The sequence below is a fragment of the Pempheris klunzingeri genome, chromosome 3 (assembly GCF_042242105.1).
Source record: "Pempheris klunzingeri isolate RE-2024b chromosome 3, fPemKlu1.hap1, whole genome shotgun sequence".
Taxonomy (NCBI): Eukaryota; Metazoa; Chordata; class Actinopteri; order Acropomatiformes; family Pempheridae; genus Pempheris; species Pempheris klunzingeri.
Window position 1 is genome coordinate 20,614,242 of NC_092014.1, and position 18,193 is coordinate 20,632,434.

The 18,193-nt window shown below is 40.5% G+C and overlaps 1 protein-coding gene and 1 pseudogene across 1 annotated transcript; both read right to left on the reverse strand.

Moving 5' to 3' along the window:
* Nucleotides 1-1,159: 1,159 nt before the first annotated feature.
* On the reverse strand, nucleotides 1,160-4,692 carry LOC139199401 (CMRF35-like molecule 3; annotated as a pseudogene).
* An 8,567-nt stretch (nucleotides 4,693-13,259) lies between these two features.
* On the reverse strand, nucleotides 13,260-17,271 carry dnajb1b (DnaJ heat shock protein family (Hsp40) member B1b). Its single transcript, XM_070828134.1, has 3 exons — nucleotides 16,914-17,271; nucleotides 14,605-15,197; nucleotides 13,260-14,489 (listed from the first exon to the last, which is right to left on the reverse strand). Exons 1-3 carry the CDS (start codon nucleotides 17,122-17,124, stop codon nucleotides 14,256-14,258), a joined length of 1,038 nt encoding a protein of 345 aa, XP_070684235.1. The 5' UTR covers nucleotides 17,125-17,271; the 3' UTR covers nucleotides 13,260-14,255.
* Between the last annotated feature and the right edge of the window lie 922 nt (nucleotides 17,272-18,193).

Here is an 18,193-nt window from a genome sequence, read left to right on the forward strand (position 1 = left end):
CGTTTGGTATCACATCCTAAATAAGTGGGTGTGAGGAGGATCGACACCAGACAAAGGGACTTTTCATGTCGCGCTAACCCAAATGTTGTTATTACTGATCCATAAAGTATCCATAAATGATTTATTAATAAATAACTCTGCTCCAATCAATATTTTTTATATCATATCAAACGACTGTGTATCATACGAATGGTTTCAATCACAGTAATGAACCTACAGAGAATCATCACCAGACTGCAGTTAACAGCTCTCATCAGAGTCGTCTCCAGCAGCATCACGAGTCTGTTCCTTTGATAAAAACAACCATACTAACAAGAAACAGCAGACAAAGTAAGCAGCTAACTGGGGAACATAATGGTGCAGATATTTTTTCTCAAGAGTTGTTCAGTTAAAGAGACCAAAATCTATAAATTAGAACCATATAATATTGGACTTAAATTCACCAAGTGGCCAGAACACGACTCCAAATCAGCGGTAAAGTTGCTTTATGTCTGCTGGATATGTAAACAGGAAACTATCTGCTTACATGTTTTGCACACAGCTTGTCCTGCATCTCTCATTTCCTACTTTCAACAAATGTGACAAATACTTTTTATAAAATACATTGCACACCATTTGCATTTAAGCAAACATACATATCAAGACCATCTGATCTGTACAACAACAACAGGTCGCAGTACATGCTTGTAACATTTCACTTCAAGAGTCATATAGTTCAGATGCCATAAAAACAGATTAGGATCCAATTTGTTGTGAAAGACCACAAGCAAAAAAGACCGAGCTTTGCAAAAGTTGAATCAGCTTCTTTGTTCTCTCTACCTCTTCTTTAATTACTGTCTTTAAAACTTGCCTTTTGCTCTACTTTGTCGCTGTTATTTTGCATTGTTCATTGTTCAAGCAAGTAAGCCTTAAACATCCTTTCTTTTTCCACTTCATTATGAATTCATTAATTTGATGTTACCCCACATTACACACAAAATAATAAGTAACATGCAGGAAATTCTAATTGGTGGTTAATTTAGCGGTTAATAATAATAATGTTAAGCCACAGTGTGTTTCTTTATTTGACCACTAGGGGTCACCAAAGTAAGACATCAGCCCATGAGAGCAGATATGTGTATTTTATTATTATTTATTTATTTATTTTAATCGGCCACAAATGGTGATACACAAATACACAGCATGAAAAGTTTGCAAGAAAAAAAAAAAAAAAAAGCAGTGACTGCACTCCAGCTAGTTACGGCTACTTTGTGAGATACCCTCAGCTGGAGTTGATTTCCTCAGCAATTGAAAATGACCTGGCAGATTGTGCTCTGATTCCCGCAAATTCCCCGAAATTCCCTGTTCCATGTAATTACAATTATGACCTTCAGGGCTTATGCCATAAAACAGATCAGAAAAACTACAAGCAATAAACACTGAGCTTTGCAAAAGGTGAATACACTTCTTTGTTCTCTCTGCCACTTCTTTTATTATCCTGTAATCACATGAAACTGTGAAATTCAATGCTCCAGCATCTTAGTAATTGAGTATGTGATACTTCATAAATAGGTAAAATGCCATTAGAAATAGAAATAATAATAAACTGTATTTATATAACCCCTTTCATACACGAAATGCAGCTCAAAGTGCCCTACCATACCTTAACGCTGGGGTAAGCAGTTTATTGTTGGTGTAAAAATTCTGTAAAAACCTTTCAGCATGTTGTAATTCAAGTGGTCTGTGAGAAAACTAGACTTCTGCGCTTCCTCCTGGCTGTGGTGTACACTCTGATCCACCTGAGCCTAGACTGTCATCACTCTACTCATCCTGCCTTTCTCAGTCATCAAGTACTAACTATTAAGTAAAGCAAAACAAATATTCATTAGTATGTAAAGTATGTCAGTGAAGCCAGAGAAGCTCAGCCATTCTCTCTTACTGTTAAAAGTAAGATTGTCACAATGTAGGCTAAGACAGAACTTGCCTATGCCCCTCAGCATATCTTTGTAAGTTATTGCCATCAGTGTCCATAAAAACCATCTCAGATTGTTCCTGATAAATCCAAACCAAACCAAAGTGATTTGGGTCTCACTTCTGTGCATCACAAGCTGATGCAGTGTTGCACAAAGGTTTGATGTAGATCCTAGAGTTGATTTCATCTTGGGCGTTAACAGCTGAATGTCTTGAATCTGCAGAAGGTTTGGAGCAGCAGATGTTTTCATAGATGTGAAGTGGTATGCCACATTCGGCGGCACACGTTGGAGGGTCCTGTTTCGGGTGATGAGTACAAGAGAGCCTCTCAGATAATTTTTTTGTCGTCTGCAATCCCTCGCCATTCTCAGCGTACTCACGCCTGGCCTATTGAGAGATGGCAAGGAGGGAAAAAAAACAACAGGTATTAGTTTGGGTGTGAACCCATCTGTATCTCTGTACTGAATCTACTCACTAAATGATGCGTACTGTAACACCATGTAAAGTTTACTGGTGCAGTGCAAAACAGCATGAATTATTATCCTCAAACATTTCTGTACAAAGATTTCTCATTTTTGCAGCTGACTTGCTGAAAGGCTAAAAGACTTTAAGGATATACTAGAAATTCATTGGAATTAAATGAAAGTGCACAAGTGTACCACTGTGTCCATTTTCCCTGTTACTAGTAACCAGTTGTGTAGGTAGGTAGGTAGTAACACACACACACACACACACACACACGCACACACACAGATTCAAAATAAAGGGAAATGTGGACTGGTGGACCTTTGGAAAACCCCTCTTCATAAACTGACCCTGAAACCAGGAAAAGAAACTTGATTGTTGTCAGCTTCATTTCATACCTGTCTGTCATCTGCACTGACGAGGTCTGTGCTGTTAGAGCAAACTTGTGGTTGACGTTGTGAGTTTTCCCTGCGTTTCCTTAAGCACATGACCAGCACCAAGATAGCGAGTATGGCCACAGCGCTGACAGTGGTGTACAATACAGTGCCTGAACCAAAAACAAGAAAGATGACACAACAATCCTACATACATATCCACAAGTATCAGTCTCAAGCTGATATTTAAGTGCCAACTGTACAATTCAACCGATAAGATAGAAACTCACCTGTGCTGATGTTCTGTTCTCGTTCATTAGTGCAGTTTGAAGCTGTGAGGTTGGATAGAATATTGCTTTCTTCGATGTTTATCTATCTATGGTTTATATTTGTAAGGATTCAAAGGTGATGATATTCTCTTCCTACCTGTTGAAACATGTGTAGGCCTGCTGGTGTACGTTTCACTTGTTAATTGTGTTGAGCTGGAAATATTTTCATATGTCCATGTGGCAGAAAGTCCAGGTATGACGGTTGTCTCATCTGTCACATCTGTATGAGGAACAATGGTGGAAAAGGTATTCAGATGCTTAAGTAAAAGTATGCAACAATGTAAAAATACTCATTTACGAGCAAAGGTCCATTATTTAAAATCCCACTTAAGTTAAAGTTCTGTAGTAAAATGTTCCCTGTGAGTGATATTATATACAACATTATTAGAGGAAACTCATCTTTGGTTTTGCAATGATGAAGGCAGTATTCAGATTCTTTATTTAGGTAAAATTACTAATACCATCCTGTATTCAAAACCTCACTTGTGTAAAACTATGTAAGGTTGGGGCGATTTTAACTATTTTATATGCTGTTGAGTATTTTATCAGCAGCAATGCATCATGGTCTATAAGATCATTATATGTTTGTAGCGTTACTATAGCTGTAAAACTTGTCATGAGCTCAGGAAAACAGGTTGTCTTCAGCTTTGTGAAGATGTATTTTCCAGCTAAACCATGGAGGGTTTTAGATCGTTGATTTAGCTCAAGAAGTAGGAGAATTTTCTCAACCCACGAAGGAGCACTTTATCACAAACAGTTACATTAAAAATCACCAAATTTGGAGAAAAATGTGATCTGAAAACCAACTAAAGCCGTGGGACAGTTGTAGTGGAGGGAAATAATGTCATATTTGCCTCACATGACAAATGGTAATATGACATGTGGTAGAGTAGAAGTATAAAGCTGCATAAAATGGAAATACTCATGTAGACTTGTGTGTGTAAATAAAGCATTTGAGTAGATATACTATATTCCACTGCTGAAGGGGAAATGTATATACATGAATGCAGAGACTAAATTAAAAGTAGTCAGAATTAATCTCATTCAAGGTAAAAGTGATAAGATCATGTACGTACTTTCCTTCACAGTAAGATGTACTTCAGTGAATGTATCAAAGCCAGGCCTCTCCACGGCACACCAGTACCTCCCCGAGTCTGACAGCTGGAGTCGACTGAAGGTCACAGTGAAGACTCCGTCCCCCGAGTCCACAAGGGTTATCCTCCCTGACTTCGCTTTTCCGCTAGATCTCACAGTAGCCAGTATATCTGTATGGCTTGTACATGAATTGTTGCAGAAGTATTTATGGTTTTTCGACGCCATTCTGTGGGAACACTGGAAGGAGACTTCCCCACCCTCCAGTCCCTCCACATTGATGCTTGCTCCGTCTGCCCACGTAACTGCCAAAATTACATCATGGGATGACATTTAAAGAACCTGTGAGTGATTTAAATAGATTAATGGATGTATTCATTTGACACACTTACCACATAGAAGACAGCAGAAGGCAGAAATGGTCTTCATTGTGACTGATAAAGTGCCAGCTCTGTAGTTCCTTCTTATTCCGACTGGTTCCTCCAGGCTGTGTACATTGATTTATTTTGACTAAACGGTGGTTAAGCGTTTCAGCAAGCTCTACTGCTGCACAAACTTGTTCAAATGAAGTAGCATGTTCTTGTGGCTTTGACTGTATGAGGGCGGAAGACAAAGGGTGAAAAAGCAGCAGATATGAACCCTAGAGAGGCAAAACATGCATGGACAAAGGTGAAGTGAGAGAGGACCAGTGGTTGACACGTTGTTTCAGTATCAACTGGTTTATTGTAACATTATTTGTATTTTGCTGTACCGGTGAAATTCAGAACATACATCACCAACCTAAAACCAAGCTATGCTCTGATAGTACTGCTTTTCTTCACATCTTCTACTGATATGTGGATGAACAACTGAACCCAAACATTTGTAAATAAAAATACACACAGTTCACTTTGGTACTAATACTGAAAACTTGCAGTCATAATCAATATTTTTATCTCAATGTATCACATGACTGTTTGAAACCAATGCGACAATGTGAATGTGATGAAGATACAGACGACCTGAATCTGGAGCTCCCCTCCTGTTTATAGAACTTTATAGTGAGTTTCAGCTCATCGTGTCATTTCCCTCATAGGTTGGTAGAGACCAAAAACATAATTAAAATAGAGTGAAATAGAGACAGAAAATAGAGACTTGCTAACAACCTCACTATGCTGCCTTAAAGGTTCTCCGTAAGATATTTCAGCATCTCAGACCCAAACAAACGTGCACCGCACCCCGCTGCCTCCGCTACACCCCGCTGCCTCTGCTACGCGGCCGGGTCTCTCATTCGTTGACTACACATCCGCAGGCGGCCTTCCCAACAACCAAACCAAAGGACAAAGAAGCACGGATGACAACATACACAGAGTATGTATGACTCCATTCTCTGCTCAGGTTGTCATTAGTCCACTGTATCTTTACATAGCAAATTGTTAAATAAGTTAACTTAGTTCTCTGAATGACATTCAGAACAAAATGTCACTCAGAGACCTACAAGGGGACGATATGTCAGCTTGTTTCAGCTGCCTCCAAGTTGCCAAAAAAATCCGTTATTGCAAGTTATGCATGCATAACATATAACATTACTGTAAATTATAAGTTAATAATTACAGAAACCTCGCATTGTTTGACAGGATTTTATACATTTCACTGTGCTTAAGCAATAGTTCAGCATTTTTGGAAAGTACACTGTATAGGGGACAGTTAGAGGAGAAGGTCGATGATTTCCCATGTCTGTATGCTATGAAGTCAACAGTCAGCGGCTGGTCAGCTTAGCTTAGCATTAAGACTGTTAACATGGTAAAATAGCTTGCATGGCTCTGTCCACTCTGTTTGTGCGATGTAACGCACCAGTTAGTGAGCTTTAGAGGTGCTGATAGGTGGATTTTGTTACAGCTGGACAAAGCCAGGCTAGTTGTTGCTCCTCGTTTCCAGTCTTTCTAAACTAACAGGCTGCTGGCTGTAGCCTCACATGAACTCTCTGGCAGAAAGCAAATTAACTGTAGTTTATTCACAAACACCCACAAGTTATTGTGACGAGTCTTATTCCATGTGTAAACAAAAAAAATAACACAACATTGCAAGTTCTATTTCAGTGCGAACATTACAGGTCATGTTGAAGTGAGTAATTAATGTTTTCTGATGCTGTCTAAAACGTATGTGACTGAAACACTTAATAAAATGGGCCTTTAGTTGCACCACAGGCAGAAAACGACATATCGGAATTTAAAGAGCAGGTGACAGACATGGAGGCAACTTTACAATAAGCGGCCTCACAGATGTGAGTCACTGTGGTTGCACCTCCTTCCTCAAAGGAGTAGTTATGAGACCTCAGATGAGTTCTCCTCTGGTGGGCAGAGGTGTTAAGACATAACTCTGTTTCTCTTACTTCTCTCCTCTCTCTGACCCTCTTTCACTCACCCTGGAAAGATAGTGTCATGTTAAGAAGTAACACAATTCAGCAGACGTGTGCTTGTGCATGAAAAAAAGGCTTATTAGTTATAAGTAAGTGAAACTAATTTCCTTCATTTAACATGGACACAATTCTTATAATCAGAAACTCTGCAGACAGAATATTTTCATATCATCAGTGAATCTTTATATTTTCACGTTTTTGCATAACCGCTCTATAATGGATCCAATTCCCAAATCAGCCACATTTTGGAAAAGTTAACAATTTTTAAGCAACAAAAAAGACACTTACTTAGGTGGAGCACCCTCTGCAGGTCTTGTAGTGCAACACTAATTTTATGAAGAGAAACCCGGCAACTTGGCAAACTCTGTCAACAGCAGTTGGTAACTCTCTGATATGGGTGAACAAGTTGAGTAGCGCATTATTTTGTTGTCTACTCCTCCCTGAAACGTGCCATTATTTTTTTTCACATGAGTACATGACATTTTGTTTTCTGTGTTGTTATCTGTTATGTAATGTGGCGAGGAAAATTTGTGTCACAATGAAAAACAATTCATTCAGTTAATAAAAACAAAAGGCTAAATAATTGTAATTAAACAAATGTTCATTCATTTCATTTATTTAAGACCCAGTAAACGTGTACTTAAAAAGGAAATGCGCATTTCACTTTATGTCTTTGGTTCTTCCATACCCATGCGTCCCACCTAGTGGCCCCGCTAACACCTTATTCATTTTCATACATGTCAAAATGTCACACAGAATGAACTCTCTTACAAATTTATAAAACAAGACATGCAAAGAGAGATATATTTGTCCTTCATCTGATTCAAAATACAGAGGAGAGGGTGAGATTAGCTGTTGGCTCAGAAACAGAATAAACACTGTTCAGTCCAGGCTTTTGGGATCAAGTGCCTGGTAGATGGCGGCGTACTGGGAGGAATCCGGAGCACTGGACTCTGGATCAACATCTGGTTCCAAAGACTGCAGCCTCACTGCACCAGAGGTAGCATCTGCATTTCCCTCACAGTAATCAGACTGTAAATAGATAAGAGTGATCATCCAGAGTAATTCTATCTGAGCAGTCATTAGAAATTAGCATTTTAATCAAAATGAAAATTTGGAAATGATACTGACGCTCACCTCACCCTTGTTTGATTCAGTCATGTTCTGGCCTTCTGAAACAAACAAGCAACAAGATGCATTGAAGCGTCTGTGTGAACGCTCTGTTCTGGTTTAACATCACGCAGTCGAGTGACAGTGTGTGTGAGCACGTGAGACCTCACCTGCAGTAGTCCGGCAGTGTCCGTAGAAAATTAGAGGTATAACGGCACAAACCAGAAGAGCCAGGCTCACTGAAACAATGATGACCACTGTGGTATCTGCAGACAACAAAGAATGGTAGGCAGATTAGTACCAAGCAAATATTTAGTTTTAATTATTGACAGATTTTTCTTTTGCATGAAAACACTGGTACTAATGTTATTATTCAACATGATTCACTATCCTACATGTCATCAGTTGATAATATTCTCTCCACTGAGTTATTGTACAATGACATGTTTGCATGTTTTACTTCTCAGGTGTACCCACGTTCCCCCAACATGCCTTTTGCATAGTCTTTTCCTTCACTGCACAAGTGTGAACATGTTGCATTCAGCGGTGGGTTATGGTAAAAGAAAGGCAGCAATACATCTTTTTCCAGTCATGGAAAAAGAAACAGTTTTTCCTCGTTCACTTAAAACTGCACTCTGTGGAACCTCTTCCTTCTCCACAGGTGGAAACTTATTTTGATGGCATTACACAATCAGCATCTACACATTCAATAATACTCTGTATATTGTCATGATTTCTTGGTAGCAGCACATTGCAATAGTACATTTATTTTTAATAAATTCTTATACTATGCAATACATACGTTTAACTACCTGAAAAATACAGTTGTTAGCTTATAACAAACTTTACAGATTGATTGAAATCGAACCGTTAGCAGTCAATATTTGGTTGGATGCTGAATACATACATACAATAAGCGTCTTTTTAGTCCTTAGACTCCATGACTCAAGTTTAATCCGCTATGCATACACTATGGATTTTTTTCAAATTGTTGATTGCTAAAAAGAGGAAACAGTACTGTAAGCCTGCAAGAACTTAATTTAAATGTATGGTAACAAATTAATTCAAAAGATTTTCCTCAAAATTGTTAGGCCCATAGATAAAAATTAAAATAAGGCTTTAAAAGGTGTGAGAGGAAGGCAAAGATCCCTTCCTGACAAGTTGTAAGACATATAAAAATACTCTTTGCGTGTAATGTGATATTTTACATAAAAATTCAAATAACTAGAAAGCTTAACAATTGGACTATTCTTGTCCTCAGCGTGTGTGACTTGGAGGCTCTAAGTTTCCACATAATACTTTTTTAAACATTTTTTGAGTGGAGGGGGAGTCCAAACTGACCAAGCCACCAAGTTATCATCATGTAAAACATTTTTTCTATAGTTGAACAGCTTAAATGTGAACTACCTGTGAGTTTGGTTGCTGCTTGTTTATTTGGCTCCTCTGTAGTGGGCAGTGTTGATGCTGCTGGTGACAGTTCAGTGCTGGATGGAGTGCTGCCTCCGGGCAGAGTTTCTGCTTCAGTCTGCACGGTGGTGGTGGAGGGAGAAGATCCAGGAGGAGCAGTGGAAGCTTTGAGAGAACAGGATGGAGGATGACTGGCAGGAGATGCTGTGCACTGTATGTGTGCGTATTGTTACTATGTTAGTGTATGAAAGAGTGAAGAAGCATCACAATATATGTGATACATCCAGTGCAAATATTTCATACCTTCCATGCAAAACAAGGCTGGGCTGTCAGCTGTGCATCTAACCAAACACTTACCATTGAGGACTATGAGATTGACCTCCTGGTACAATACATTCAAGGTTTTCCCTACTCCACAGTGGTATTTCCCTGCATCCGCCCTCTTCAGCTTCTTTATGGTCACGTTGAAGCCTCCATCTCCTGTGTTGACTTCCATGCTGTATCGCCCTCGTCTCGCGACAGCCGACCTCTTCGTCTCAGTCTGAATGAGGACGTTTTCGCCTTTACAGAAGTACATGTTGTAGTTTTCAGAGCTGTTGTCAGTGGTCCAGCTGCCAGTGCAGTGGATGGAGACGTCTCCTCCAATATGGCCGCTCACCTCCACCACCGCTGAGGCTTCCACACACACAACTGCAGGATAAAACAAAGGGCCTGGTTTAAGCTCTTAACTACAGTATCTACTGTATTAGAGTAAGATGGATTGAAATCAGTGTTGAAATGAGGGTTAACTGCTTGAGCACTCATTAAAACAAACGAACACAATACAATTAATCAAGTGTATTCATCACATGTAATCAAATGACAGTGAATTGTAATCCCAGTAAGCTTGCAAGGTCTTCAAAAAAAGTTTCTGTGAACTGGTGTGCATGTCTGTGCCTGACACAATGCTAACATACAGCATCATCTGTAACATACAGCAGCAACAAATGAGGCATCTAAATTGCTGCACCTATCGTACTGCCAAAATGAAAAACCAATCACGAGCAAGCAGGTGAAAATTCTGCAAGCAGAAGAGCTGTAATAGTGGTCATGTGCTCTGGGATAACAGTCACAAGATCCTTCAGATATTCGTCAGATCTCGTTCGTTGTACCCAATGTGACCTTGGTAGTGATATGCTGTCATGGAGGAGATGTAACTTTAATTTTTAAAGTGCCATCGTTTCAAACCAACAGAACGGGTTGTTTTGCAGTAAACTACTGGCTAATCAGTAAGTTAATGTTATTTGGTAGCTAGCTAAGACCACAAGCAGTCTAACGTAAGCAGTTACTAGCTATTTTTCAAGGGGTTGTGCTTGCGATTGAGTCAGGCGGGTGTATGTGCAGGACCTCGATGCCACAGCTCCAACACAGATCACTACTGCGCAGACTCCGGCTCCAAATGACGTCACCAGTGCAACATGGGAGCGCACGTATCCCAGGAAGTATGGAAAGCTTTGAAACTAATTTGACATACTAGCCAAACTGTGTAATTACAACAATGGCTTCTGTCACATGAAACCATTAGGTCCAAAACTTTTTCCAATAGACTTAAATTGTGAAAGACATAATGTAGGGTGGGGCTTGCAGCAAATGTATTTGGAAGAAATAATGTGCAGATATTTCTGATACAGTATGTTGTGTACACATCATGCGCTGTTATTTTTAAAGCCCTCCATCAATGAGTTTCTTTACTTGTTCAATGTTGTAAAAAATCTGCTATTCCTCTCAACAAGGTCTGTGGTTATTGTTACAACGCGTTTGATTGGTTTACACTCATTTTTTTTTCAGTTACAATTATTAATCAACCAATTGTTTTACAGTAGTTGGAAAAATGTTTAGGGCTCTGGGATGGGCTTCATGCTGTGGGTTTTATTCTGTGACTTTTTCTCTCAAGGCGCAGTTGCCTCTACACTGAAAAACCCCTTATTTGGACAAATTGTACCACACAGGGCTCCATAGAGGCTAGTAGGCTGTGCTTTTTGGGGAGGGAGGAGATCTAGTGGAAACGCCTGATGGTGGCAAGCAATCAGAATGCCATCAAGCACATGGCGCTTATTGCAATGATGGCATATAGCAACAATTTGTGCTGCCCTGTATGTCATATTTAACAAAAACATGCCTGATGATGACAAAAAAACAAGGCAAGTAATGACACATTTGGCGTTCGACATGTGTCCACTTGCACACACAACCACTCGGCTATAAGTTGTTGGCTACAAAAAATCTGCAGTCAGCAATATTTTACAAGAACAACAGTTTTAAATGATATCTTAGCCCAACACTGTAATTCAGTAGAAGTGCCTTACTGATTGATTTTATGTCATAAAAGTATCAATTCAATTAACCACAGATTCCACAAGATGATGATGATGATGATGATTCCACAGATATTTTAGATGTTTAAGGAATACTTGGAAACCACCACAACTTTAAAGTTTCTTTAATGGATTTGTAAAAGCATTTTTCACCCTGGAAAGCATTATACCTAATCATCAGTGCCGTTCAGCAATAAATTCAGCCTTTTACAAATGTACTGAACGATAACTCCTCAGCCATTGTCAGGCTGAAGATTTCTTCCCCTTCCTGAATAAGATAATGATACATTTAGAAAGTGCCTTCTACAAATAAAACATACTGATGTGAATGTTTTCAGGGGTAAAATACATCAACTCACCTGAGAGGCAGTAAAGCATGACGACATTAAGACTCTTCATTCTTTGTCCAGGTGAAAACCAAGTAAAAGAAAAAAAATAGTCCAGCAGCATCAGATAAAATGCAGCAGTCTGCTTCAAATTAGTCATCTGATTCAGTGCTATAAAACTTGACCGTCCTAAAGATCCAGAAAAGCCACAAAGATGTGATTGTGCAGGAGATGATTGCAGCAGCTATTTTGTCTTCAGCTCGTGTGATCAGTAAATGGGCAAGATTCTGTTTAATGCCTCTTTTAGTACTATTTGTTTAAACAGAGAATATACAGTATAGCATAGTTCTCTGGAACCCATATTTCTGTCACTCTGCTCCGATGAACTCATGACTAATCACCCATCATGACTGTAACACAGTAGAAACTCTGAAATGTTTACATGCATTGTTCAGTGCTCTTGCAGCTGCCCTGGAGGACCTCAGTGCATCTACAGTACGTGAAGCTGGAGGGCATCAAATTCAACAAGCGGTCTGCTGACTGTGTCACGGGTATCACAGGGCAGCCGGGGGGGCTGCTTCATAAAGCAAGACTAGGCGTCCCGTCGAACCACACTTATGCAAAAGGGCTTATTTTCAGCAAATTTAGTTTTATACAGCAGATCTAAGCATGGAAGCCTGCTACTCCTCTCAGGCTAGTTTTATGTTAGCTAGGGCTGCACGACAAAATGAAGGCTGGAGTCCCTCCATGCTACATACACATACAACACATACATGGATAATTAAATGTATGATGGAACAGGGTCTAATCTGAAATAAAATAAAAACAGCATGTACAGTTATTTACGTATATATACTCCAGGAAATAAATCTGTGGTGTGTTTTTGAATTCGAATGTGGATGAACGTGAGCAGCAGCAACAGAATAGGGGTGATATTGTGTTCTTCATGTAGACATTAAAAGTTTGACATCTGGGAAACTTTCCCATCAACTTTAACTGCGTGTGCACGCCAACATTTTTGATTTCAATAGTCCGTCTCTGTTTGCTTTCAGTCTTGTAGCACGCTTCAGATGTTATCTTCCCATGAAATGGCCTGTTATCAGTTGTAATCACTGCCATAGGAATGCTCCAGACGGGGACAGCTGCACCAAGGCTAGAAGTTGCATATTTAGTGTGAACTGTACTGCATGTGTATGGGATTGTGCCCCCACCATCGGCTTTCTTTTATCAGGGACAGATAGTTTAGCAAAACGTTCAACACCACGGACGCCATAAATGCAGTGTTTTCATTGCTGGGTACTTCATGAAGGAGTTTAGCCTCCTGGAGCTCTTTAGAAAAGACAGACTTTCCTTTTCTGCATGACATCTGTCAGAAAGAGCTGCACACATGGCTCACAGGCTAGCACCAGCCTTGACAAAGACACATAGACTGATTGACACACATACAGACCAAGTAAGTTGTTTAAGTTTTTATATTTGGTTAGGTACTGATGAATGGAACAGAACATGATAAACATCTATGTAAGTGCTGAAAAAAAAAGTAGAATAATATAACAGACAATTATTTTGTAGTGAATGTTGAAAACTGACTTTAGTGTTTTACATACATTTGTCAGGACTCGAGACACCCAGCTTGAGACCGGGACTAATCGGTGGCTTTTCACCTGAGGGTAAGCAAACAAGCACACGCTGAACAACTAACGCCGCCTTTGTCCTTTTAAAGAGAGAACAGCTTTCAGAGCGTTGCCGTCCCTGGTGTCAGCAGTAGCTGCGGGGGGGGGGAACACACACTTGGTTACCATTTACAGGACCGGTGTTCATTTCTTTATTGTTCTTTCCATAACCTTCCAATAACATCTGTTACCCGACAACTTTTCCAATATAAACATAAAGCTGTAACTTATTTGCTCCTTGAGGTGCAGTACTAATCATTCAAGAAATCTTTGTCTACATCCTAGAAATCGAAAAAACATTTTCTCCATGCACACATATACTTTTATATAAAGCATTCCACCCTAACTATGTAAACAATCCAATATAAATCTTCATGTTGCAATTTCATACAAAAAGAAATCTTTCTCAGAGAACCTTTATTACCAACAAACAGTTCCCACAGAATAGTGCACATATATTTCATATATAATATACTTATTTTCATCAAAATATAATCTCATTCAGTAAAACCAAGCACCAAACAATGTCGGTCATATTTACATTTTTAGCACGTGAAATGCTGCAGTCATTCATGGTAATTCATGGCATTTTACCAGGGTGGTGTTTACACTACAGGTGACAGTGTACACAAAGGGCAATCTGTCCCATGAGCCTGACGTGATTTTGATCTTCCCATGGATTTCCACGTCATGATTCTTTTTTTTTTAAAAAAAAGGGGAAATTGGTTGGCAGCACAGTGGGATAATATTAAAGTCTTGGAGGTCCATTGGTCTTGTTTAAGATCGTGGGAGGATCTGAGCGATGGTGTCTCGGGCGCTCTGGCTGAGCCTTTCCGGGAACTTGACCTCATACTCGACTATTAGGTCACCTCTACGATCAGGCCGTTTGGGATAGGGCATCCCCTCACCACTGATACGTCGCTTCATCCCTGGCTGCACGATGTCTGTTGTTGACACGGTGACTGCTCTGCCCTCCAGGGTGGGCACGTTGACTGTACAGCCACACAAGGCCTGATGGGACAGAAGGGATAAAGTCATGATTAAGTTGCCTTCGAGCTCTTCTACAAGGTGTTTTTAAGAACAATAAGTGATTATTAATTCAAAGACATGTGAATCACTAACTTACATCTCTGAGTGAGATCTTTGCTGTGTAAATGATGTCAGAGCCGTCACGTTTGAATGTCGAATGAGGCTTGTCCTTCAGCACAAAGACAATGTCAGCTGGAATGTTTGTGGGTGTCTCGTCGCCCTCTTTGGGAAACGTGATTTTCGTGCCCTCTTTCCACCCCTTCTTTATCTGCACCTCCAGGATTTTGTCTTCTGTCCTTATTGTTCGCCCATCAGGGTTCAGCCTTTTACGTGAGATCTTCATTTTCTTTGTGCAACCCGACAGAACTTCCTCCAAGGTCACCCGCAGATCGTGAACCACAGGAGGATCCTGTTGCTTCTTTACAACGCTGCAGTGAGGGCCCATTCCTCCCATACCAGTGCTGAAGGAGCGAGGGAACCCACCCCTTCCGCCGCCACCCATCCCAAAGCGGGCAAAAGGGTCGTCAGTGTCCATGTCCTCATCCATGCCTCCATTGCGTGCACCAAAGAACTGTCCAAAAGGGTTACGTCCTCCAAAGAACTCTTCAAAGATGGCATGAGGGTCGCCCTGGAATGTGTAGCTGAAGGTACCAGGACCACCACCACCTGAGGGGCCTCCGCCTTTCAGACCTGAGTGAGAGAAACAGTCCTTAAATATATTTATTGCTTCAATAGACTCTTTTTTCCTTTATTGAGTTGCTTTATTGTTATAGATAAGTTATTTATAAAGGAGAAACCTGGTGCCATTCAATTTCTACATCCTTTTGAACAAGTCATAATGCACTGCATATAATATTATTGATTGATCAGTCATTTTTGCTGTTTTTCTAAATAAAAGTTATCACACACACTAATATCTTACCACTGACACATATTGTGTTTATATGCACTTAAATGCTCTTATAACCAGATCAATGCAACACAACTTACATACAATTACATATTATTTTGTGTTAAACGTTATATCGCTAGTTAATATAAGGTACTCTGTAAAGTAATCTACACGAAATTAAAGAAAAAACACCCAAAGAGTCCCTTCATGTTGCTATTATAGATCTATTCCCTGTTATCCTGAGGTTCGCCATTCATCACTCCAGACAAAAACTGGATTTGTGTGCAGGCATGCTTTTCATCTGTCTTGGCTAAATTTCAAGTCAGTGCAAAATCAACTGCGGCAAAACTGTCTTTAAAGTATGATGCACAGGCTCTGACACTTAACTTCAATGTGTGCAGACACAACCATAAAAAATGTGGCACAAACCTTCAAAATTCTACAGCTGCAACTGTTGTGGTGGTTGCTAAACTGTCCTTAATCCTCCTTATTTGGAAATGTTAAAGGGATAGTTCAGATTTTTAGAGGTGGGGTTGCATGAGACTGATGGCTTTGAGGCAAGCATAGAGAAAGAGAGTTCCCTGTCAGACTGACGGCAACGTAAAGCATCAAAAATATTCTACACTTAAACTGATATTGATTATTTCAGGCTGCTAAAATGTGTTTTTCTGCTGCCCAAGTCCACAACAGCACATGGCTTGGTTTCCATGCTGAGACTCGTGCCTGGTGCTGCAAACTGGGGGTGTACTGACCGCCATCCACTCTAAGTAACACACTAACTATGGATGAGTACCTGATACAACCCCACTTCCAATAATCCTAAGTGCAAATAACCAGGATGGATGACCAGAGAAGACGCATCCTTGTGTTTGGCTGTGACTCCACTGGACAAGCATTACCTGCACTGAATCTTATATAGTGTTAAAAAGATTGTAATTATATATATATATATATTTTTTTTTTTTTTTTTTGTTTACTAATGTTTTGACGTGAATGGAGATTAAGTGAGGACATGCAACATGAGATCCATGCAAGCCAGTGCAATGTTGACCCAAATGATGTTGTTGCCCTGGCAACACATCAGGCGCCATATTGGCTAGACTCCAGCCGTGAGTTAAGACCTCAATATAGGATGCAATTACAAGACTTTATCAAATGGAAATCTCTTACATTTCTACATGTTAATCCTTTTAATGCCATCGGACGTCAGACACAGACTCATGCTGCTCCTCTCCTGAACTCAGGCTCACCCCGAGTTTACTCAGCCTGAGTTAGTCATGTAGTAACCTGTACTGAGCCTCGCCTTTCCTGGCTCAGAAACAAGCTCTGAGTGAAGGACGGAGCAGAGGGGAGCGCCATTACACACAGGACGACATTAGTGGCCCCTCTCATGTCAGATAGACAATGTGGCTTTTTCTCCGAGCATGTTGGCACTAACGCGATGTAAAGACCTCACGCTGACCAGCCCCACTCTCACACTTATGTAATGAATGCCCCACTGGTTCAAACCTCACCTTCTTCGCCAAAACGATCGTAGATGTCCTTTTTCTTTGGGTCGCTCAAAACGTCGTAAGCTTCGGCGATTTCTTTAAATTTCTCCTCGGCTCCCGGTGACTTGTTTTTGTCGGGGTGATAGCGCAGAGCCTGCTTACGGTAAGCTTTCTTTATGTCGTCCTCCGACGCTCCTCTCTTAATTCCCAAAACGTCGTAATAGTCTTTGCCCATTTTACCCACCCAGGGGTTGAAGCTGTCTGTTGCGGACTTCTGCGGCCCGTCCTCAGCCCGTCACCAGTCTCTACTGGACGCGCTGCACTCTGAGTATTTTCTTTATAAACAGCGCAGAAACTTCCAGAGTTTTCCACAACCGGCCTGAACAGCCTCAACTGTCCGTGACGCTGCAGCAGAGACACGCCCAGCGACACGTCACCGCGTGCTGCCTTCACGGCCTGTAGGAAATATTCCCGCACAGCCACATACCATGCCTTATCAGTCATCCAAAACCCAGCATGGGTGTACACGCCACAGCAACAACATGTAGGCATGTGCTGTGTTTTCAACACGCATGCAATATGATCAGCTTAGTTAAATAGTTTAATTTAGCCACAAAGAAAAAACCCATGGCAGGGCAGATTATAAGCAACCACAGCCAGTGCCCTGAACAATAGATAAACCACAATAAACATTAGAGAAACCAGAATAAACAATAGTCTAGAAATACTTGTTGTGCAGACTCCCAGACAAGACAGACTCTCCTCACTGAACTCTACCATATCTAAATGTAATTGTTGATAGATTACAGGCAGGAGCTTTTGGTTATGTCTGGGTGTGGCCCAGATTCAAGGATACCAAATCCCCTGCACAGTAGCCAGTGGCATACTGCACAACATGGAGTGGAAGTGCAGCACTGCTCTCTACGGTGTTAGGGCACAGCACTGTGGAATTTTACCATGGGGGGGGGGGGGCAAGGTCCTTCGAAATATTTGTAATCTAATCACCTTTTCACCTTTCCTAGGCCTTTTACTTGGGTCAAACATTACGCAGGCCCACTTGTGTTGAAGCATAAATGTTTATGTCTGTCTTATCTATTTAATCTATTTTCAAGCACATGCAAGATGGCTTCACATTCTGTATGGATCTCACGCATTAGATCAAACACATGGACACAAGACAGGATCCCACTTGTCTTTCTTCATCTGTCCTGCGCATCAGTGCGTCAAACAATTGCGGTATCTTAGAGTGTTTTAAGACTAAAATGTAGTTCAAAGTTGAAATTAGCTTGTAAAATAGTGACTCC